Source organism: Ammodytes marinus (genome assembly GCF_949987685.1).
Source record: "Ammodytes marinus genome assembly, chromosome: 14".
NCBI lineage: Eukaryota > Metazoa > Chordata > Actinopteri > Uranoscopiformes > Ammodytidae > Ammodytes > Ammodytes marinus.
In genome coordinates, this window is record NC_137218.1 from 17705275 (window position 1) to 17730656 (window position 25382).

The window sequence follows — 25382 nt, forward strand, 5'->3', positions numbered from 1 at the left end:
CTTCAGTTTTCCAACTGTTTTAATTACAACCTACCTTGATGAAATCAGGATTCCATACGCGACTCCCAGCATTCAAAAGTGTGGAGTCTGTGAATAGCACATTGCAGAACCATCCATTCATTGGTTGAGCCCAAGTTTTAATTAGAGAAGTGCCAATTTTCATCTAATGGGCAGAGCAAACATTTCTCAGACACATGATGGTGCACAAATGTTTGAGATAGTCCAATTGGCAATGAGTGATCGCTTCCTTTTTCTACTGGAACTTCTCCACTTATTAGATAATGGCCCAGTTTTTGTACATTGGTGCAATACAAATGTCTTTGGTCATTATTTAGGATGATGAACATTCATATGTTCATACTGCAATCAATCCACCAGACGCGCTGTCAAATTTTAGATGCACCAATGTCTGTTTGATTGAATAGAGACGACAATGACAGAATTTTAAGGCCGAACAAGTGCTTTTTTTCCCCCGTGTTCCATTTTTCAAAAATGGGGAAGCAAAACATTATTAGAAAAATTACATCTAAACACAGTCTCTGCAATATTAGAAAAGACTATACTATACATTTTCAAATGGGGGTTCAGTGTGGTTGAGTTTTATATTGCAAGTTTTGTTCTATTTATGAATGTGAAAATAGTGCAGGGCCTCTGTATTGGGTTGCATTACATATAATAGTGGTGACTATACTACTACTGTGGATAAGATGTTTTGTTTTTTTCTTCTCAGGAATAGAAGCTGTGTCATGGTCAGCTTTGTTGCACTGCTGTGATGATCAGTGTTTGAAAAGACTTTAGTAGCTAGGCTGTGTTTCATGGCTCAGTTTGCTTGGACAAATAGGGACTTCTCTCCTCACATCACTTCAGAGGTTCTCAGAGATCTGACCTTGTTTTGTTCCCACACACCTTGTCACCTTTTTATTGTGTGTGTGTGTGTGTGTGTGTGTGTGTGTGTGTGTGTGTGTGTGTGTGTGTGTGTGTGTGTGTGTGTGTGTGTGTGTGTGTGTGTGTGTGTGTGTGTGTGTGTGTGTGTGTGTGTGTGTGTGTGTGTGTGTGTGTGTGTGTGTGTGTGTGTGTGTGTGTGTGTGTTGCTCAAAGCTACAGTGGGCTAAGTTGTGTGTGGGGAGGGGGAGGGGACTGCTGCTGAGTGTTTGAGAACACCAGCCAGACTGTAGGAGACATAACCTTTAGAGCATAGTAGGGCTAGGCGATTAATTGAAATTCAATTTCGATTAAGATTTTGGCTTCCCTCGATCATGAAAACAAGATTATCGTAATAAAACGATCATTGTGTCGCTCGCTGTCTTGTGTGGTAAATGCAGCGAACCCTTCTGTGTGCGCTCCACTCTGCCCCGCCCCCGCCCGAACACTTTCAGCGATTGCAGTGCAATGGTTTATTCTGCATAAAGTTAAAGTACTCGCCCAAGACTGATGTTAAATCGAAACACAAACGCCTTGCGCGAGCGAAATAGCGAGTTGCCAGTTGAAACTCCGTGATGGTGGGTAACGGTGTCATTCACAGTGAAACTCGCCGGTGGGAGCCACCGCACAGAAAAGCCCTGTGGCTTTACGGTAATATGAACCGGGGATATCCTGCCCGTTAACGTTGTTGATGTGGAAGGCTTCCGCGACCGGAGTGCATTTCTGGAGCCTGCATACACAGAGCCATATCGCCAAACTGACAGCGCGACTAGAGAAAATATAGGCTACAGTGAGCCGCCTCCCTCCGTTATTAGTTTCAGTCTACAGCCGAAAAAAATTACAATAACCACCATGGACAGCGTTTAAATAAAGCCTCTTGTTTTTATGATCATTAGGGCTTTGATGCAAATTCTGAAGTCCGAATATTAGGCTACGTTGGCAGCTGCTGTGCAGTTTTTTTTCAGCAACTCAACCTGCACTGAAAAAAAGGCAATAAGTTGATCTTTTTGTAGATTCACACCTCCTCAACATGCAAATAACTGAGATGTTCACAATCACATCCCTAGCAAAATATTAATTTTACTCTTAGATTGGAAGGTTTCACTGTTTATTTATTTAGGGGAGGAGCACATTTGGGAGTTTAATTTATGAATTTACAGAATTTTCATTTTGGAGTATCCCTACAGTGAATAATCGTCTTTAATAATCCTGATTACAATATCAATTAAAATAATCGTGATCATAATTTTTGCCATAATTGAGCAGCCTTAGAGCATAGTAGTTATCCCTTTATACACTAAAGTATTGGGCTTGCTCTTTTCTTGGTGCTGCTATGCCAACTCCACTGCTGTGTCATTGTCCGTCTGTTTTGCTTTGAGGCTCTTCCCGTGGTCTTGTTTCAAACGGTTGCACCTTAGCCCACTGTATCTTTGAGCAACCATAGATACATTTGATAAAACGTGTGCGTTTATTGCAGTTTGGGCAAGAAAAAAATAGGCTCCAATCCATTTTTTACTTGCAACCCACACACTTTACTTTGGATTTCTGAGACTGGGAACTGTCATGATGAAGACTTAATCAACCCAGTACATCAGTATATTATCATATCTAGTAGCTTGCTAACTTTTAACTGGCTGCGCAAATGTTGACACAGACCAGGTATGGCAGAACTGTAATTTCACCGCTAGAGACAGTGATCCTGTCGGAGAAGCTAGGCATGTGTATAGACTTGTGTGAACCCGTTTGTTAACATTTGTGTATAAGTTCCACTGAATAAGTTATTTGGGATTTTACTCCAGACACCATGACATTGGTCTTTTCAGATGTTTAGAAGAACCTAAAAATAGATGAGATGAAGAAGTTCCCATCAATGCATTAGCTAAGCATTACGAGGCGGCAAAGCTAGCAGCTATACTTTATATACACTATTAATCTTTTAAGACCCCTCCACTGTCATCCAATGGAAAAAGCCAGTTGACTTTAGCTTCCTGAACTGTCACTAGTGGAAGGACTCTTTTTTTTCTTCTTCTTTCCACTGTCATCTAGGGGACAGGAGAGATTGCCACCCTTGTTTCTTCATCACTTATTTTTCAATCCTACAACTTTCTCATCTGCATATTTCAATGATGTTTCCTTCAACCCCTCTCTTTCCCCTTAGTTCAAAATCTACAAAGGTGATCTACATTAAGATATGATGTATAAGCCTGATATCAAGATTACATTGTTTGTTAATCTTAAACCCACAGATAAAGGGAGTTTATGTTCATCTATAATTTATCACTTGAGACTTATTGTCATTGACAGCTCCTGACATAACAGTGTGTAACCCTCTCGTAGATAAGCAGTGTGTACAACAATGGATCATTCAATTTGAGCTTTTATATCTCATCTTGTTAAAAATGTAAACTTAAACAGCGGTGTGCTGCTAAGAAAACTCTTATGTGTAAAGATTGATGTGGCAATGGTTTAGTTTGATCATTTGTGAATCATTAAGGATCACACAAGCATTGTAAACCTAGTTTAATATTTCAATGTTCTTGGAAGATCTTCATTTTTTATAAATAACTTGAAAAATGGTCGTCATAAAACAAATAAAAATAAAATAGACCCATAATTGTCTTGTTGTAATTTCACAAGCAAATTGTTGATTTGCATCCTCTGATGTTTACTACCGGTAAATGACATTTGCGCCGGGCAGAAGTGCTGAGCGGCAGTAATGCTTTAGTCACGATTGCCTTCAATACATGCCACGGGTTGAGCGAGACATTTTTCCACTCTGGGGTAGAGCAGGAACTTGATGTGGGATGATGCTGCTGTAGCTGTTGTTGTCTTCTATGTTTCGTTCCGGCAGCCACCAACACTCCTTTGTGGTCTGGACAGCCCACTCTCTCCTCGCTGCCAGCCCAACTTACCACCTGACAGGGTAAATGTACCAGTACATTGCCTGTGTGGGCATGTGTCAGTGTGATTGTGTGACCACTGTTTAAAGCCAGTTTAGTAGTGGTATTCCTGATAGATGTGGTTGTCCCTGATCCAATGCTCACATGTTCATGTTTAAAAAAAAAGTATTTAGAAACCAGATTTGTATTTAGCATCCTTTAGCATGTGTATCGTAGATCATTAGAGTTGTGCCGAATTTCCCTTAGCAGAAATCTCCATGTTTTTGTGTCCCATTTTATTTCTGTGTAGTCGATGTGTCCTTGTTGGTCCTCCTACCAATTCCTCAGATTCTTGTACAGCGTTTGAAAGGAATGACAGTGTCTTTACATGTTTATCCATCACATACTCCCACACATGTCTTTCAGTTGACTGTTTGTCAGCTCAAGTCTTGGTGGTGTGTTCAAGTGCAAAGATGTGAGGCGACAGGAGGTGACAAAAAGCATTTGATCAGTCAGCTCATCCTTGTTTAGCTCAGAGTAACATCACCCTAAAGTCAAGTTTTATTTGAGAGTCCCACATTTCCTTACATAAGGAAATTGTCGGGTGAAATGCAATACATTAGTTGAAATTTGCATACATTTCTTAAACCTTCCGTCATTTTCTTAGCACATCAAGCCGCTAAAGCAGAGCTGACATGCCTCTAGTGTCAACAAACAGCTTTCACCTCCAAGTGATCTTAGACAACTGCAACTCACCCCTTTGCACATAAGTATTGTTGTTTTGCATTTCCAACATTATTAATTTTATTTATTTTTTCATGTAGCATATAATCCCAGCATTCTCATTCAGTCGGTAATTAAGTCAATAACTTCATGAATCACTGTGCAAAGGTTACTTGAGCATACATTTCTGCTGCTGCTGGTTAAAATGTATTTCTTCTTCACAAACAAAAGCACAACACAGGTAGCTATAGACCCTGATGAGGAAATATCAATTAAAGTGTTTTACGTATTCATAGCGGGTTGCATTGGACATGTGATAAAGAGGTTGCCAGGTTACAATTCTTCTTCATTTTTTTTTTCATTCAGATGTGTGCTACCTAAAACAGAACAGGAAGGCAGAGCAGTCTTGATGTAACAGATGTACGAACCTTTAAACCTAATTACTTATTTAATGCTATGTGACACTGTTACATAAAGACCACTCCGCCTCTTTCTTTGCAAATGGAATTCTCAACACTAGGTAGCTAATTAAAACTATGGTTTCTATATAATATAGATATATGCAGAATAAAAATAATTGAACGTGTGTGTGTGTGTGTGTGTGTGTGTGTGTGTGTGTGTGTGTGTGTGTGTGTGTGTGTGTGTGTGTATATATATATATATATATATATATATATATATATATATATATATATATATATATATATATATATATATATATATATATATTAGAGGTGGGCATAGATTATTTTTTTTAATCTAGATTAATTTTGGAATTAATCTAGATTAATCTAGATTAAAATGGCTCATTTGAATTCATTCATAATATGTGTGTGCTCCCTAAATAATGACTCAAAGTAAGTCTTTGAGAACGTGTTTCTCAAGCCAGGTGGCGCATCAGACCAGGGGCTCATCTCCTGTTTCCAACATGCATCACAAACTGCTTGAGGAAGCTGTTCTACTATGATAATTGGTGATGAAAATAAATAATGTTCAACAAGATGTTACATAGTAACGCGTTACCGGCATCGGACCTCTTTTTTCAGTAACGAGTAATCTAACGCGTTACTATCTCCAAACCAGTAATCAGATTAAAGTTACTCATCAAAGTCACTGTGCGTTACTTTTTCTGTCATTTTCCTTAGTGAAACATTTTACATAACTGCACAAGTGACTGCGATTGCGATTTTATGTAAATAAATGTGCGCGCATGTGTCTCTAAACTCTCCAACTGCTCCAACCGCTCCTCTCGTCTTTTTGGTAGCGCCCCTCGTCTCTGCCATGCAGCGTGTGTGTGTGCCTGTGCCTGTGTCTGTGTGTGTGTGTGTAGCAGCATTACGGCCGAGTCGATCTGTGGCGCAAAACAAAGTTTTCCCCCCGATGAAATATAGCGTCTGCTATGGGGATATTTAGGATTCGGGTACGGTGACGTTGACGTTGAAGAGATAGAAGTGTTTAAAACTTGAAAACTTATAGTCACGTGGCGACCGGTGGCCACACACACCCACCCTGCGTTCCAATACCCGATTGTGTCGTGGGCAAGTGATGGAGAGAGAGAGAGCGGCGGGTGTGTGAGAGAAGCTTCGCCCCTCGTCTCTGACATGCAGCGTGTGTGTGTGTGTGTGTGTGTGTGTGTGTGTGTGTGTGTGTGTGTGTGTGTGTGTGTGTGTGTGTGTGTGTGTGTGTGTGTGTGTGTGTGTGTGTGTGTGTGTGTGTGTGTGTGTGTGTGTGTGTGTGTGTGTGTGTGTGTGTGTGTGTGTGTGTGTGTGTGTGTGTGTGTGTGTGTGTGTGTGTGTGCAGCAGCATTACGGCCGAGTCTAAGCTGAACTGTACAAATGACTGGCTCCCTGAGCCGAACAGGAGGTGGAATAAGAGATTAACGGCGATATTTTTTTTATCGCCGATAAGAGTCTAGCGTTAACGCAGCACGTTAACGCCGATAACGGCCCACCACTAATATATATAATATAACAATTGATATATATATATATATATATATATATATATATATATATATATCAATTGTTTTTAGTCTGCTCCAGGTGCAATGTAGCTGTAAATGTTCATATTAGTGAGTCTGATACGTTAAGATATTTTTTTTTATCTGAGCTTCTCACAATCTTTATTTTCTTTTATTTCTGGCATGTACTGTATGTCCTCAAATTTGTCTTAATTTTGCGTCACTGCCATAATGAGTAAGCAAGAGAGAAGGGAAATTCATTTTGAATATCAGATTTATTATCAGCCTAAATATGCCATGTTAATAGTAAATGTCAACATAATCATAATTGTACTGGTAAATACTGCGCCGCTTTAACAGCAGCCTGCCAAACATTTGTAATTGTATCTGGAAAAAAGGGGTTTTACTTGTCAAATGTGAAATAATCTTACAAACCATTCTGCTAACCACAAAAAAAAAGATCAGGTTCATCCAAGGATTGAGATTTGCTTCATTATATAAATAGTCCCCACGAAAAAGCATTAGTCTTCTACATCTGACGAGCACTGCCTTTTCTCATGGGCCCGTTTGAAGTCCCACATTTACTGCCATGCTGAGCCAGACAATTTTGTCAAAGAATATTTGATCAAAACTAAGCCATTCTTCATCTGAAAATGAGCAGGCTTTTACGTCTATGATGCCACATTCATTGACTGTTGAGTCATCCCTTTATACGGCATGAAGAGTAACTGGTAATATTTTAAGCTCAGTTTTTCATACAGTGTGTGTGTTGTTGTGCAGATCTTCGTGGGCTGTAGTGTTGCGTAGCCCTTTTTGTCTAGGCATCACAAACCAAACCAACCCCCCCCCCCCCCCCCCCCATATTAATAGTCACAAGTTCCTTTTTGTTTTGGTGTGACATAACTTCATCATCTTACTTGAATCCAACCTCTGCTGAATGAGACGGTGTAGAGTGTTATCTGTAAAAGTAAAGACTATGAAACAACCCAAGGCCAGCTGTAGGTGCTACGAGGAACTTTTAAATATTTCTGAAACAGTCAAATTTTGATGATCAGAAATGACATGTAACAGCAAACGAGACCATCAGTGCAAAGAATGCTATTTTTATAAAAAAAAAAATCTTAATGCCTTTGTCGTGGATACGCTCACCCAGGAACTACAGTTGATGTGGTAAAAACACTACCACTTGTGTCCAAAGGCGTTAACACAAACTGAAAGTTCCTCGGAGCACCTTTTTTTAAGGAAGGTATAGTGCACAATGACTTGGCATCATAGGCAAAGCAGTGAGTGCCTTTTACATTAATTGCTCATGATATAACCTTCCAGAGACAGCTATGCCGTTTGATAGCAGATGATGAATGCTTGACAGACTCTGATATTTTTTTTTTTGTTCTTTCCCTAATGAGCTTCATTCTCTTATGACAATGTTGTTAGCACAGAATGTTCCCGTATCCCATGAGTAGTACTATTTCTCCCTGAGGCCCTGAGTCACCATTTCTATCTTTCCACATTCATTTCTCTGTGGAGATGTTAAGGACTTTACATTACATTTTAGTTAGACTGTCCTAGAGCACAAAAGAATCATCAAAATTGGGCTGCCCAGTGCACATATGAGAAACTCTTAATATATAATCTTACCACAGAGACTCAACACTGTTCTTTTACATTTACATTAGCAATTGAGCAGTGTTTTGTCTCTTGATTAGTTCCCCCCCTCGTCCTGACAAACTGGGAAATAATGTTTACATGTGTTGTTGTTGTTGTCATATTTTAGTCACAGTTTTTCCTGAAAACAGAATTCCCAAAAATTCCAAGGTTTATTTCATGGCCTCCTTTTAAACTCAAAGCGATGAGAAAGGACAGCTGTGTGGGATGTGATGAATAACAACTAAAATGCTATACGTAAAAAGACACGATTGTTTATATAATATCCAAGTCAGGTTTAAAGCACTGCAAAAAATATGAGTAAAACTTAAAAGTCAGTCATTTCACTTTCACCTTTCAGAATTTTTTTTTTTTGCAAATGCTTTGTCATAATATTATCCTGGGATTCAGTTTTGATGTCTTTGGTCCTACAGCCAGTACAATAGTGTTGGAGAGAGCAAACAACAAGAAAAAAAGGGCAAAGCTGGTTCTGGGTGTGGTGCAAGAGGGAAGGGCATAAAGTCATTGAAGGTTTAATGGCTTGTCCATTTGCAAATTATCCAAACACATTTTATGGCAATATTCCTATTACATTGATGAGATGTATCTTATGTTTCAAGTTCACATTTTGAACTGAGGGAGGTACTACAGTAAAACTTGATAGACTGTCAAAAACAGAAACGGTTCATCATCCAAGGAGCATGAATGTGTTCAGTGCTTTTTTCTTCTTCTTTTTTTGAGGCAATGAAACTTATATAGATTTATATATTTATTGTGTAGAAATGGTGAATGTCTCATTCTCGTGTGTGTGTTTTTGACCAGTGAAAACTGCAGATTGAGCTTGACATTGGCACACACAATTTGACTGTGTGGCCTTATAGGGCAGGAGTTGAGGTTTTCTCCAAAATTATGGAAAAGGTAGGAGGTTGCCGTGGTCACTTCTCCTCTCACCAGGGCTTGCAGACCTATGACTTCTAGAGGACCATTTGTCTAACAATTAGGCTACCACCACCACCACCCAATACGTCCTTAAGTAATGTCACTTTGAAACAAATGTCCTACTTACAACTAGCTACAATTACATAGAAAAAGATAGATGGGGTTTTTTCGCTAGCCTTTGAAAGTGAAAACATCTTTTTCTCTTTTTTCCCTAATAGATCCCTCGTGGAGGACGACGACGCTCACATGAAAGTTGCTCTGGGCTATGGTGATATGGGCATCTCTGCTCATCTTCAGGCATCAAAGACAGGAAACACTCGATTCTTCACAAGCAACACACACAGCTCAGTCGTTCTTCAGGTGAGAGTTCAGACAACGTAGCCGATAATGTCTTGTCTATGAAGAAGGGAACGTTGGGTCAAATATCGTCTGATAATATTGTCTCCAGTTTCATTAACTGCTATTTCAAAGAACACAGTGAATAATGTAGGCTTTTAAAACTTTATCCAAGAAATAGTGCTGACGAGACGGTGATTCAGATCACTTTTGAAATGAGATAAGGCTCCATTTTAAATTAATCTATGCCAATACAAGATTTAAAAAACCCTTCACACTACAAAATTAAAACTATCTTAAAGAACGTGTGACATGAATTACAGGATACAAGCTATTAGCTTAGATTATACTCCTTGGGGTTAGTTGTTGGACCATATGAAAATTTCATAGCATGATCATCCTGTCCAGAATAATTGTGTTCACGATATAATCCAGAAAATCTTCAAAAGATGTTAAAACACTTAAAATGGAACATACTAGGGCTGGGCAATATGGGCTAAAATCAATATCTCGATATTTTTTTTACTATATCTCGATACACGATATATATCTCGATATATTTCAAATCTCCTCTGGAGCACATCCTAAATGCTCAATTAAATTAATTTTTTGCATAACATCACACCAGTAATATGATTTAAATAGTCCCTGCAAAATGTGTCTGCACTAACGATGCATTAGGCTACATGAAACAACATATTGTTTATATTCTTTAGTGCTTTCTATTGGAACAAGAGAAGCGAACACCAGCGAGTTTGCCGGTGGCGGCGGCGGCGGCTAAAAAAAACACATTACATGCCAATTTTTATTCAATGGTCGTGATAGGGTCATTTTATACATCCCGTGGAGAACATCTCGCGATACACCGAATTTATTCGATATATCGCCCAGCCCTAACTGGAATAACATTACCCAACATATTGATAAAGAAACACAAACTACCCTCTGGGAAATATATTGTCAGCACACATAACAAGATACTGTAATACAGCGTTCATTTCCAATACAAACTCGGTAGCTGCTTTAGCCTGTCACCACCGATTTGAATCAAGTTCCGATTCAACTATAGATATCTTGGTTGGGTTCCTGTAGTGCACTGTTTGCTGCTGCCACTGCAATGGCTGCCCTTATTCACCACCAGCTCTCATTGGAAATGAATGGCTGCTTTTTCCGCACATTAATCTCCTGGTGATGGAGCACAGTAAGGGAATGATAATGATTTTTTTTCAAGGCCATCTGATCTCACCCTGTAGTACTCGGAGCTGTTTAGTGCACTCACTTGGTCTCCGTTAGCTGGTGGATTTTGAAGCAAACCCCACCTCCCCCCCTTCAACGCACTCATTGATTATTGCAGGAGTTTATAGGATTAATTCAGAATTTTACATTCTTTTTACATCACTCTCCGGCTAAGGAAACGGCTCAAACAGTTCCTGTGAGTGCATATTTTGATATAGAAATAGGCAAAGGCCACTCATCTATGTTAGCTTAGCTCAAACACTGGTAGTCAAGGGGAGCAGATCAAAAGATAGACTTTACAACATATATATATATATATATATATATATATATATAAGAATTCATTATATATAATATTTTTTTTACAAGTAATGTTATCTTAGAATTAAATAGATAGGTGACCGTCACAGGCATGTCCTGGTTTCCTTCCAGTATGTATTTGTTTTTAAATTATATAAAGTGTGAAAATATAGAGCACAACATACCTTGGTAAATGAACAAGTCCCAACAAGCACACAGGAACGTTAGGTGATGTTGTAAAGTGTATCACCATGACTACCGGTGTTTGAGTAAAGCTAACCTGGATGAGACCTATGACCATTTCTATATCAAAAAAAAAATACGTACAGTTACAGGAACAGTTTCTGTCACCTTTTCTTGAGCTGGAGAGTGAGGCAAAAAGCTAGAAATAAAAAATGTTGAAGTTTAAGTTGTTGTAGAATGCTAAGTACTAAGTACATGTATGGATAATGTGGTGTGTGCGTACAGTATGTTTTGTGAAAAGAAACTCACCCCATCTCTCAGCCTCATTCCCAATCTGTACCTATTCAACTATCAAAAAAAAAACTGAATTCATCTTTGAGGCTTAAGTCTCACAGCTAATACCTTCATGTTGTACAAGTCCCTTTGATGTTTTCTATGCCTTTTTAAAAAGAAAAAAGGGGGATAATAAAATAAAAAATATAATGATTGTCGCGCCATACATATAATAGACCAGAAGGCTGTCAGCTCTATGAGCTCACATCTGACAAGCCCTGGGTTTTACAGTTATTTGATTGATCCTATTACTGAATCATTGAAATTCAATGTTCAAGTTGTCTTTTACCAAGCAGCGGGTTAGAGAAATTTCTCGTCTTACGCGCCCCACACACATCCTGCGTCTACCTCTGGAGCGCGTCGCGTTACCTTACTGCTGCCTCTCTCGGACTTTTCTCGGACACACATGCAACGTCTCAGCAGCTGCTGCTGCAGCGCTGCTTCTAAAAGCCCTATCTTTCTACATAGAGTTTTCATAGATAATTCCCATTAAAAATGAAGTTCTTTCATGTCATCTATGATGCATATGATTTATATTGAGTCTGGACAGTAATCCGTGCGCCCCATTGCCATTTTTTTTCTTTTTTTTTGCCATATTTTCGCTGGTTGGAAGTTTTATTTTGAAGGGGACACACCAGGAAATGGTGAAACTACAGCGAAAGCTGCCAGTATGAAGTCAAAATGACTCTCAGCAGAGTATTTCAAAAATCACTTTACTGATTTATACGGGAGAGAGAGAGGGGGGTGTGGTCGGGGAAGAAGAAGGCCGTAGACACAGATAGAGCAACGGAAAACTGTTGCGCTCATCATGATCTTTTTTATTTCTTCACTATATTGGATCTCTATATGTGTCATTTATCCAAAAATGAAATGCCAGAACTAATTGAAAATTAGGTTTTAAATCCCTCGGATTTTGATTGCACAATTAAATCGTGAAATAAAGGGATTATTCGCGTATACGACTGAGGGATGTTTTATTTTGAAATAAACACACCGGGTAAACGTGTAACTAGAGTGAATGCTGCTGGTATGACTGTCAGTAGAGTATTTCTCTATCAGTTAAAGCACAGAGACGCGAGAGAGACGCGCTGCTCTCAGAAAAAAATAGGCGAGCCTCCTGAGGTGAAGGGGAGCGTCGCTGCAGACGTGCCTCCGACGCGCCTCAGCAGTGCGTCTGAGGTTGGATGTGTGCTCGCTCTACGTTGATTTCACAGTCTGTGACCAAAAGTCAGACGCAGACGCGAGGTAGACGCGCAGTAGAGGTAGGATGTGTGTGGGGCGCGTAACTCATCCTGGCCAGAACTGAACTGAGGTGCCACTTGAACAAAACCCAGGCCATAGTTCAGGTCAACCTAAGCCTGGCGCAGTAACAACTCTCACATGTCTCCTCCTCTCTTAGGGATTTGACCAGCTGAGGATAGAGGGTTTACTATGTGACGTCACGCTGGTTGCTGGAGACGGCGACGAAGTTTTCCCCGTGCACCGCGCCATGATGGCCTCCTCCTCCGATTATTTCAAAGCCATGTTCACAGGTGGGTCCGTTGAAAGCCTCACGCTTTAAATGTGGAGTCAGCGATTCTGGATAACACAAGTCAATATCACTTTTTGTCAAAATCAGTGAATATCTATTTGTTTTCAGGGCACACACAATACGGACAGGTAGTGGATCGTGAGGAGATATTCACTGATTTTAACAAAGTGATTTTGACAACAAGCATTCTTGTGAATGGCCGACTCCAACTTTAACACAGTCTGCTCAACAGGGGTTAAATACTACCAGTTCCGCTGATGTACTGTTTTGTGTCGGATGTGCTTCTTCTTGCTGCTGCGCATTCAATTGCTTTATGTCTTCTTCCCTTGTACACTTGAAGCACTTAATATGCATGAACACTTCAATGCTTTAACACAGTCGCTGTCATGTCGCCTCCTGAGAAATAACTCAAATTGACCTTGTGCCAACCTCCTTCCAGTATACTGTGTGTGTATAATCATAAAGGTTTCCATGTAAAGAAACTATTCATTATCATTGTTATGCATTCATGTTCATGGCCATTTGTATAGTAATGGTATTAAATGGGTATGATTAGCCAGTTTTGCCTCCTTTGGGCGCACTGTTGGCAGAGGTAAAAGAACTTTCAGTACATTTTAAATAAGGGTGTGTGAACGGTGTGTGTGTGTGTGTGTGTGTTTTTTTTTTTAAATGTTATAGGGATAACGGATGAACTGTTAAATGAACCTCATTTTAGATAACAAACGCTTTAGGATGCAAAAAGGTCAAATAAACTAAAAGACAATTGTAATCTTCAAGGTTTTAAGCTAAACCCAGGGAAAACAGGAAAGACAAATGTTGTTTATATAAAAAAAATAGACGATACTGCTTTTAGTGATTTAAGTAGATCATGTATTAAGCGGTAGCCTACTTCAGTTAAGATGTTTATCTTTCATGAGTATAGTTGGTTAGTTGTATAGCACACCCTATTTATTTGCATAGTATACAATGAGCAATGCAAGGAGTCTCTCAACGTTGGTGACATCAGCTAAAGTAAGTCTGGAGATTTGGCATTTTAAGTATGTGATCAAGATGAAGGAGGTCCTGAATTGAGAACAGAGGGAGAGCTTGTTAAAGTAGATGTAAGGGAGAAAGTGTACTTAGAGTGAGGGACTGCTCATTAGTGATAAGGGAGCTGTGTGCGCAGAGATGCTGAGCAATGGGATTCACCCTAACACCTTCAATCCTTTTCCATGAACACTTGTCCTTAGACATTAAAAAAACATTTCTTTGGACATTTTACCCACAATGGCATACGCATGTAAAATAAAAGCAGCATTCTAATACATTGTCAGTTTATTTAGTTATAATTTATTTCAGTTATGTTAGCTTTATTTTTTTTAGTAACGTAAAAGAAAGTCTAATGGATGTTGCTGCCTACAGACCTGTCAATCAAATGAGATTATGTATGGGCCGGACCAAGTGTAAGCCTCTACTTTCTTCTCACCCTTATCCCCTTTCACTCTGCCGATTTGCAGGTGGAATGAAAGAACAGGATTTAATGTGTATCAAGCTCCATGGAGTGAACCGAATAGGACTGAAGAAGATCATTGACTTCATCTACACAGCCAAGTTGTCCCTCAACATGGAGAATCTGCAAGACACACTGGAGGCAGCCAGCTTCTTACAAATCCTGCCCGTGCTGGACTTCTGCAAGGTTTTTCTTATATCTGGGGTAAGTAGCTTCGCATAACTGTGCGGGTAGACAGCTTTTCTCCCCCTGTTCTCTTTACCAGTGCTACGTACATTTGCTGTTGACCATGTGAATGGCCATTTGTTGAAATAGCTAGTTTGATTTAAAAAATAATTTGTAATAAAAGATGTTGTTCATAATACTGATACTTGTTTTTTCTTAAAATATGTTGGCCTTAAACTGCTCTACTACGATGCTTTTTTTTTTTTTTTTTTTTTTACATAGAGAAGAAATAATCTTCATTTGGCTTTGCTGGCTGCCTTACAGTAAGAAGTAAACTGATATAAATAAGTGACCGCAGGGAAGACTAGTGTAAGGCGATAAAGAATAAAAGAGCCGTGTTAAGGTGGACACATACCAATTGGCCACACTTCAGTTGGTGACTAGTGACCAGTTGCTCAAAGATCTGTCTCACAGGACTTGCCTTGTTAATCCCAGTCAATTAGGTTAAAAGAACAGTTTCAGGTTTTCAGTTACTCCCCTAACTTGATATTTCTGCTTGGTGAGAAAGGAACCAGATAAAATGTTAAACATGCTCTTAAAGAAAAAAGCAGCAGCCGGTGTGTTTTACTTTTTAATACACTGCTAAAATGTAAATAAAACTAATTGGGTGAATGGAAATTAGGGCAGCGACTAATGATTGCTTTCAGTATTAATTCATTTATGATAATTTTTTTTCTCCTGAAAAATTTCGCCCACATTGCCTTATTTATCTTGCCAACAGTCCAAATCTAAAGCAGTAAGTTTGCAGTGATTTTAAAACAGAGAACAGCAGATATCTTCTTGTGCACTACTGATATTCTGTTATAGATGTAGAGTAGGGGCTTATCTCGATTTCTCTGTCTGATATTTCTATTTGATTTGTGATTTGTGACTATTTCTAAAATCAAGCTTCAGTTCAATATTCACTGTGTCACAATGTTAATAGATACCTTGTTTTAAGTTAAGAGTGTGTTACAGCGTGTTGTCTCTGAAATCGTAGTTTGTTTACTAGGCTGGGCTAGAGCAGCTCTCTTCACTGTACCTTTTGGCTGTACCCTCGTCATATCCACTGTGGAGCTGCATAATGAACTATATTGCAGTCTTTGCGACTTGCTAATGGTATTTGTTTTTAATCAATCAATCATTCAGCCCTACTGTGGACTGTTAATTTGCCTCTAATCGCGGGATATTTTAATGCTTAATCACTGGTCTTTTTAATGACACCGTCTATGAAAGAGAGTGTCTCTATAAAATTCGGGATATCCAGTCAGTCACGTCCTAGGATGAGTTGTCAGTCTTTGTTGCCCACTTTCCAAGACCTTTTGATTTGATTTCTTCTTTTTCTTTCCTGCAGGTTTCGCTCGACAACTGTGTCGAGGTGGGACGCATCGCCAACACGTACAACCTCACGGAGGTGGACAAATATGTCAACAACTTCATCCTGAAGAACTTCCCCTCACTGTTGGGCACGGGAGAGTTTGTCAAGCTGCCGTTTGAGCGCTTGGCCTTTGTGCTGTCCAGTAACAGCTTAAAACACTGCACCGAGTTGGACTTGTTCAAGGCCGCTTGCCGCTGGTTACGCTACGAGGACGGCCGCATGGACTACGCCGCCAAGCTGATGAAGAACATCCGCTTCCCCCTCATGAACCCGCAGGAGCTCATCAATCACGTGCAGACGGTGGACTTTATGCGCACGGACAACACGTGCGTCAACCTTCTATTGGAGGCCAGCAACTACCAAATGATGCCCTACATGCAGCCCGTTATGCAGTCGGAAAGGACAGCCATCCGCTCGGACAGTGCTCACCTGGTCACGCTTGGCGGTGTGCTTCGGCAGCAGCTCGTGGTTAGCAAGGAGCTGCGGCTTTTCGACGAGAAAGCTCACGAGTGGAAGGCTCTGGCCCCCATGGACGCGCCTCGCTACCAGCACGGCATCGCGGTCATCGGCAACTTCCTCTACGTGGTGGGTGGCCAGAGCAACTACGACACCAAAGGCAAGACGGCCGTGGACACTGTGTTCCGGTACGACCCGCGCTACAACAAGTGGATGCAGGTGGCGTGCCTCAACGAGAAGCGCACCTTCTTCCACCTCAGTGCACTCAAGGGACACCTCTACGCTGTGGGCGGAAGGAACGCCGCCGGAGAGCTCGGTGAGTTGAGTTTGTTTCCTTTGCTTTGTTTGTTATTTAATCTTTCCAACAGAGAGCCTTTTAATTAATTTTGCATGAGATAAACACATTTTTAACTATCAAGGAACAGTAGGAGAAATAAAGGGCACTTTAATAAGGGCTGCAAGCATACTGACACTGGTAATCATGTGTTGTGCCCACACATTATTTTCCCGTTTCAACATGTTAGACTGCATAATCTGTGTAATTAAAAAAAAAAAAATTGAGGATGCGCACAATTATCTTGAACACCTCTTTTACAATCTAATATAATTCTAGTTCATCTGTCACTATATTGGAGAAGTGTTCATCTTTTTTGAGTCTCCATTGTGCGATGTGATGTTTCATCTGTAAGTTTTTATATTTGTCCTCCTTTATACTGCAGTCCAATTCAGTGAAGCCACAGCCTATATCCTTATGTATTTGTGTTGCATTGAACACTTTGTAGATTACAGTTTTTGCCCCAGCTCCAGCTGTGTCCCAGGACAGGAGAAGATTAAGTGAAAAGTTGCGAAAACAATTTGTCAGTGATTTCTAAAGGGGTCGTAATAGAATAATCATAAACCAGTCATCTGATGCTTTTTATAGATTTTAGTAGAACTCACAATCCGCCCCTCTGGTAGAAAGACTTCCCTGAACGGATGTGTATTTATATCAGTCGTCGGTGGTAGTTTGGTTGTTGATGCTGAGTAACCAACCTGGAATCTCTGCACTCCGGACCACAAGAGAGGTGCCACCCAATACTTAAATTCAGCTCTGTAACTGCAGCGGACAGAGAGAGGCCACTCTCTCTTCTGGGTTATAATTAGACCAAAGCACACGGCCCCCGGTTCACTGCCTCTCCACACAACTGCCTCTTCTGCTTTACGTTCCACTGCCCTTTTCACTGCATGTGGTTTTAGCCTTGATGTGTTATCCTGGATGGGCCCGGCCCTCTGCATTATGTTTGTTGACTCTGGGTAGGTCATACGGGTGTGGCTTCATTGTTACGTCTGAAAGGGACAGATTATTAAAGAAAAGCTCTACAACATCAAGACGGGGATTAACAAGAGAAAGCTTTTTATCTGTACTGGCACTTTGACCACCAAACAAAAAGAAACGAAAGAAAGAAAGAAAGAAATGCACTCCATTCCCCGACAGGCTTAACTTTGTTCTTTTAAATGACGAGTATATCATTTGGAAAAACTGTGTTGGTTGAAAGGCGCTGTTAAGGTGACGTTCATCACTAGATATCTTGTCAGTAGATTCAGAGTTGATTACATGACTCATGACAATGTTAAAATGGTAAATTATATTCTTTCACAGGAGCAGCACGACATTTTTTAAATGTAAAATAAAAGCTGCACATAGGACTGTGTTTTTTTATTAGGCTAAAAGGGGGTCACAGCTTGTTGTAAAAATTAAAAACCTGTCCCTAATGTGTGTGTGTGTGCTGAAAAGAATATGGTGTTAATACACAGCCTAGGCCCTGTAAACGTCGATGTTGCTAGCAACGGTTAGCCCCTTGGTTTAAATGCTCTTTACTGTATATCAGTTTACCCCTCAGACTCCACGGATCATAAAAATACCCATTACGGGTCCCTGACCCTCATGTTGGGAACCACTGCTCCAGGTCAGAGAAGTATGCTATGCTACATACAAATAATTATTACTTGATGTCAGGAGCTAACGGCTTGACACCTGGGTGTGTTGTATCACGTTATAGTGAGCAACCCGCAGGTAGAGAAATCTGTGCTTATTAGGGAATGGATGTGACTGTTTCAGCTGATGGTAGGAAAATCTAATAGTAAAGAGTAAACATTTTCAATTTAAATAATTGTGCCTGTTAGTGCAATTACTGAAGATATCGGCCTGTGGTCCCTGTCAGTAAGACGGCGACATTCAGAGTTGAAATGCGCGTGAATTTACCAGTTATTAACAACTGCTCTGACTTGAATTAATTCCCTTTTCGGTCCGACCCCCTGCGCGACATTAATTTAGTTTTACAACTCTGTGCTCCAGATCAGCTCAGTCCAAATATTGTCCTCTAATATGTCTCTACTTCTCCCACTGAGCAGCTGCAAGATTTTTTGTATGCACTGCTCAAGGTCACTTTGATGATAGCTATTGAGCAAGCAGAGCTGGGCCCAAGGATAGCTCACACTCTGCTGTGGTCCTTCGCTTACCGCTGGGTTTTTGGAACCAGTTCACCAACTTCTTTTTCCATCGGCTGCACTCTGTGAAAACAAGATATCTTGTGCAATATATCCGCACTGTTTATGTTGTGCAAAAGTACAGAACCTCTTTATCCTGCGATATGCAGATGAAACTTCCCTCCAACTAGAAGATAATTTATCTGTGGCCCGTCTTGTAATCTATTAGGGTCACCCATTGTGCAAAATGCACTTTTTCATGATTTTTCTACATTAATGTAACTAGACACTCCCAAAGCATGAGAAGAAACAACCCTCCCTCTTTTTCTCCATCTCCACCTATCTGAAAACCTGTGTTAAAAAACCCCAGTCATATTTTCTCTCCCCCTATGACATCATAAGGGGAGCACTATCTCCTTCTGTGATAAACACACCAACCCCAGATACTCCTGAATCTCACAGGCAGTTACATTCAAACCGGCAGATTCAGGGCCAATCAGAGCAGACTGGGCTTTTTTCGAAGGCGGGGCCTAAAGAGACATAACAGGCTCTAAAGGCCAGGACACACCAGTCCGACTACCCGAAAATGGAGTTGGCCGATTCAAGCAGCTCCAGTCTTCCCGTCGCGGTCAAAAAAGTGCAAAGAACACACCAAGCCGACTGCTGACTTTCCGTACGCTCTGCGCTTGCGCGGGACGTAATGTCTCCATAACAGCAGGCGGCGCTAATCTGTATTAGCGCCCGAAAAAATACGGAAGCCGGAAATGATGGGACGGCTCTCTAGACCATAAACATAGATAGAAATACGTATTTATATTTATGGACCATAAAGAGCACCATCCATTTTTGGAAAGAGTGTGTCGAGCATGGTGTCGAGCAGTCAACAAGGGTTGATGCATGTGAGTACTCGCTGAACGAAACAAACAAACACATTAAAACAATGGCTAACTGTTGTCAGCTGTTTGTGCTACCCGCCTCACTTCCGGGCTTCACTGATTCGCTAGCCCTCCACAAATCAAATTGCTCCAACTGAAAGACTGTCCGACGACATCTACGACGGCCGATTTCACGGCACACACCAAACAGATTCGTGTCCCTGCCCTCTCCAGACTCTACGACGGCGATTATCGGGCGGGTGTGTCCGGGCCTTAAAACAAAGTGTTTCAGACAGAGGCTATAGGAGGAGATTCAGCAATGGCACTGTGAGAAAAATTCAAGTGTTTTCTTGACACTACACCATAAGAACAGTGTCTTGTAGAAACCTATATTACAATTTTGAACCTAAAATGAGCATTATATGTGACCTTTAACTATCGACCTCTCGCATCAAATTGCCTCGGTCCATATCACTCATCAGTCATCACTTGTCTATATTAGTGAATAGGCCTGGGGTGCTTGTAAAGGCTCAGCCACCAATCACTCACCTATGAGCCTCACCCATAAATCCCAGTTGTCCCTATTTCGCTTTCTCACTAGATTTACTAGAAGCATCCCCCAGGGCTCAAAAGATAAAGGATATTGAATTCTCCCCGTTTCCCGTGCATTTCAGTGCCTGCAGTGCTGGTGGCGTCGTGGGGATGTGTACTCTATATTTTAAATCTGTGTTTTAGCTCCCACGCTGAGACCCTCCAAGGCCTCATTTGCTGCTGTTTGTCCTCCTTAGTTGTGTCCTGACCTACTTTCTACTAATAAGTTATTTTTTTTCCCCTGTCTTTCTTTCTTTTTCTTTTTCTTCAAGCTACTGTGGAGTGCTACAACCCAAGGACAAATGAATGGACATATGTCGCCAAAATGAATGAGCCACATTATGGCCATGCTGGAACGGTGTATGGTGGTTATATGTATATTTCAGGTAAGTGTCTCTAGTTAATTTTGTAAATTGACCCAAATAAAGAAGGGGTATGTAAGGTTGTGTGAATGTGTGGAGTTAAGAAATAGAATCCATGTCATCATTGAAATACATTTTTAATGCATTGTGTTTTTTTTCATGACAGAAAACGTATTTGTTCGTCTTAACACTGAATGCTATCTCTGCTGTATTTACCTCCGATGATACCTAGATGTACATGTAGAGAGGTGTGTGTGTGTGTGTGTGTGTGTGTGTGTGTGTGTGTGTGTGTGTGTGTGTGTGTGTGTGTGTGTGTGTGTGTGTGTGTGTGTGTGTGTGTGTGTGTGTGTGTGTGTGTGTGTGTGTGTGTGTGTGTGTGTGTGTGTGTGTGTGTGTGTGTGTGTGTGTGTGTGTGTGTGTGTGTGTGTGTGTGTGTGTGTGTGTGTTTTTATTCATGTATAATGGGAACATTCAATCTGGAAATGCTTTTTTTCTAAGTTTCATATTAGGACCTACACTGGCACGCATTAGAAAACTGCAGGGGGGGAGGAGTGTGTGTGTGATCACAATAATAAAACATAATTCAGTATTATCAACACTTGACTCATCTATTCTGAGCACGCAGGTGAAGTTAGTTAAAGTCCGCGAGGGTTGAGTTTGCGGAGGGCACTCTTTATGTGTCCCCTAAATACTTGTTCACTTCATGTGGTAGAAAACAAATCCTGCGTTATGGAGATGAGCCCTAGTTTCTCAGTGTGACTAATCCAGAGCGGTGCTTCGCGGCGAGGGGAAGGGTGCAAAAGGAAAGGAAATTGGGAAGGATTGGAGCGAAGTAGAGGGCTGAAGCCTGTGTGGGAGGTGTTACACTGAAGAGCCTGTGGTAATCTCTTGGCTGTGGGTATTGTCACCATTCTACAACTAGTGAGAATAAACACAGTTCGTTATACTTTTAAAAAATGAGATTGCCAGTGGTTTCCAGCATTGTAGATTTTATTTTGTCATCCATTCCATGACTATCATAACTACATAAGTCTCTAAAATATCTCTAAATGCATGTAAAGGTATATAAGTACACCAGTTGCAGTGTTTTTGTATAAATGTTAATAAGAATTGGATCGTCATCATTTGATTTTTTTGGTCATTTAAAAGTGGAGCAGGATCGAAAAAACAAAAAACACCACCTACGGAATAAACACCCACTAGTAAGAAATGATTCGCCTCAGTGTCTCTGAATTAACACACATTAAATCCTTGCACTAATCACATGCCATACTTGCAAGCCAGGAGGTATTGATGAATGAAAATGAAATATTGAAAACGTCTTTAGTAGCAGTATTGAGCTAATTTACCATGTAAGTTCAACACAGGAGATCCCTCAACTACCATAGCATGTATTTTTACCCTTTTTTGTTTCCTTTTTCCAAATGAAAAAAAGTCATTTTAATTAGCTAATTACTAAATGCATACACCATTTCTGTCACACACAAAACTATTTTGAATTAGTTAGTGTTACACTTGGAAAGCAAAAGAACTGGGACATATTTGGGACCACACAGATCCCCATGACTTGGCAAGCCTAATTCTACTGTGGAGCGAGGATGAAAGACACATTTTCCCTTTTTTCAAAATGAATATGCTGAAATGATGAATAACAATGGACCCAGAATGAGCTAATCTGCTGGTAGCCTGCTGTTTTTCCAGTCTTCTTGCCTCAGGCTTTACTCTTCAGTTCCTAGTATTTATTGTGAACCCCTTTTTGATATCCTAGTTGGATTCCTTTTGCGGTGGTTTCATGTTTCGGTGATGCGCTCAGTAGCAGGCCAATATCCCTGGTAAATGACCTTAACAGTGTCATGATTTGCACCTGCGGCTGCTCAAACAGGTGAAACAGTTGTTTGAATGCAATTCATATAAAAAGAGTCTGTGATGGATTGTATAGTGCTTTAAAGGTTGAGTCAGTGATACTTGAGAACGCTTGTCAAAATCAGTTAATATCTCCTCACGATCTGCTACCTGTCCATATTGTGTGTGCTGGAAGAACTCCAATGTTAATGAACAGCCTAGGCTCTGTAAACTGGTATGTAAACAAAGGGCATGTAAATAAAGGGGGCCCACCGTAGCTAGCAACATGCCTGTTTACAGAGCCTAGGCTGTGATTACACTGGATGTTTTTTCAGCACACACGGTAAGAACTGATCGTGAGGGGATATTAACTGATTTTAAGTGGTTTGGTAAACAAGAATCGCTGACTGCACCTTTTTAGATGCAAAGGGCATTACCCGGCGTTTGTTGCACCGCGGGCCCTGTGGTCCTCGCCAGTCCCCAGTGTTACAGTCTGGCTGTGCAAGGTGCCCCGTGCTGAAGTGCAGTTCTGTGTCCGTCTGTCACAGCGGATCAGGTCACATTCTGCGGGCTGTGCTGCTGTGCTGTCTGAAGGGATTCTTGTCAGCTGGATGAACCTGACAAATGCACTCAGCCCACACAGCATCAAGGCTCAAGTGGTGTGGCAGCACAGTTCAGACATGAGTACTGAAGCCAGCACAGAGCCACACTGCCTCTGGTTCAGCTGCCGACAAATTCAGATCCTTTTTTTAGTTAGTCCACAACAAGAACTCTGAGTATTGGGGATAAATGTTTTTTTGGAGTCCTTTTTAGATTTATTTTTTAATTGTCACAAAGATGCATAATTAATGGGATGTATAGTTGAAAAATAAGCTTGTCAGCGTTCTCTTGAGGGTGAACTACGTATTGATGATGACCCTGTTTCTAAATGATTCTCAAACCTACTTTGGCGTTTTGTATTTTTGCAATTACTTGTTACTTACCAATCCATATCTCATATACGGATACATAATTTTTCTATTGCCATTATGGTTGATGCCGGTAGAGTTGGTAAATGTGACTGGTTTGTGAGCACTCCTGAAGAAATTATTAAGTTGCTCCTGGCTATGTACTGTGTAAGCTTCTTAACTGTAGGTTTAGGGTAAGAAAGGATTTTCAGTACACTTTGTGTAGGGGGTGATACATAACCTGAAAAGGTTTTCTCAAAAGCAGACATTGTGTTGAACATTTGCTGGTTTGTTACGTACATTGATTTTCTAGTTTTAATTGCCTCATAACTATGGCAAAATGATGATAATCTGTCAAGTCTGTAAGCATTATGCCCACTTGATCATTGGGGTGAAAAAGGCATGCATTTAATTAAATAGATGTAGATGTAAAAGTTACATAAGTGTCAGTGCTGCTAATTATAGAGTGAACATGAATGTCTATTATAATGGAGAAGTTTTGTTTGATTGTAAGATCTCATATTTCCATGGGAAGTTATAGACAGGCTGAAATGTCAAAAGGCTGTAAAATGCACTTTGCAATGCTTGTGTGTGAATATTTCTTACCTGAGGTGCAGCCATTAATGAAAAGCACTGTCCATGTGTTCTGAACCAGCGACTAAAAGAAATGTATGAATTCACATAGTAGCTAGATTTTGTTTGTAGCGATGAGCATTTGAGATAATTCACTAAGAAGCAGATTGTTGATAGTTGACGTATGTGCTGGAGATCAGTCCGAACATTCTTTATCATCATATATATTTGAAATATCTCGAGTCCCCTTTTCCTGCCTCCCTTCTGTGTCTGTTTTCTATCTTCTCTCCGGGTCCCATTTGTGCCGGCAATGATTCAACCAACCGAGCAGGTCACTGCTTTTACAAGGGGACGCTTCAGCTGTTTTTATATGGACATGGCTGAACAGGGACGTCTGTTTATATGGGCACATGTAGCAGAAAATACAAAACAATAGCCCGGTACGTCCTGCTCTATCTATGGAAGGGGGCACACGTTTCTAGCCTGTCTCTCTGACATTGGCTCAATTTGGCAAACTGAATGCCTCACTAATGGCACTGATTAAGGCATTAGGATAACAGTGATACTGATCAGACATCATTGTATCAAGGAAAAGGCCAAAGCCCCTGAACTGAATCCCACTAGCTAGGGGCCTCTCTCCAGAGGAATTATAAAGACTTTACATTGACTCCAGCATTGTTCCCACTTGTCAGGATTTTTAATGGCAGACGCCCCAAACACTACTTGGATAAAGAAAGTAGATAGTCAGGCTATCTTTGGATTTGATCAGTGAAGGAGGCAGCAGCAGCAGCAGCAGCATGGATCTGAGTCATGGCGGCTGAATAGACGGCTTAGGCCTCAACAATAAACCAAGCACACTATCACTGGGCAGCAGCAAAAGAGGGATTCGGCCCTCTATTCGGCATGCTCTGCAAATCTTCACTGCGTTTGCTCCTAGTCACTCTAGCCTAAGGGGGAAGGGTGATGGGCTGGCTTCCACCCAAATGCATGCTGGGATTGTGTACTTCTTTATTTTAAGCCTTCCCTGTAGACATGTCCTGTTTTTTTTTTTATTTCTCCCCTCACTTTTTTTCAGCTTTTTTGTGTCCCGACGTCCACAGACGGTTTTATGCGAGTGCTTGTTAACGCTTTTATAACGGTGTTTCTCTTGGTACCGACTGCTCCATCAGTATTATTTCACTGTCGAAAAAGAGGCTGAACAAAATGTGGGTGTC

At 40.7% G+C, this 25382-nt stretch overlaps 1 protein-coding gene across 2 annotated transcripts in view; it reads left to right on the forward strand.

Annotated features, from left to right (window-relative positions):
• The window catches only part of klhl13 (kelch-like family member 13), a 40362-nt gene that overhangs the window by 13203 nt on the left and 1777 nt on the right, over positions 1–25382 (forward strand). For both annotated transcript variants that reach the window (XM_080040617.1, XM_080040616.1), the window contains 5 exons: positions 9285–9426; positions 12854–12986; positions 14482–14678; positions 16033–16828; positions 20717–20830. In XM_080040617.1, coding sequence (XP_079896743.1) covers positions 9285–9426; positions 12854–12986; positions 14482–14678; positions 16033–16828; positions 20717–20830 — 1382 coding nt within the window. The remainder of the gene's footprint in view (positions 1–9284; positions 9427–12853; positions 12987–14481; positions 14679–16032; positions 16829–20716; positions 20831–25382) is intronic.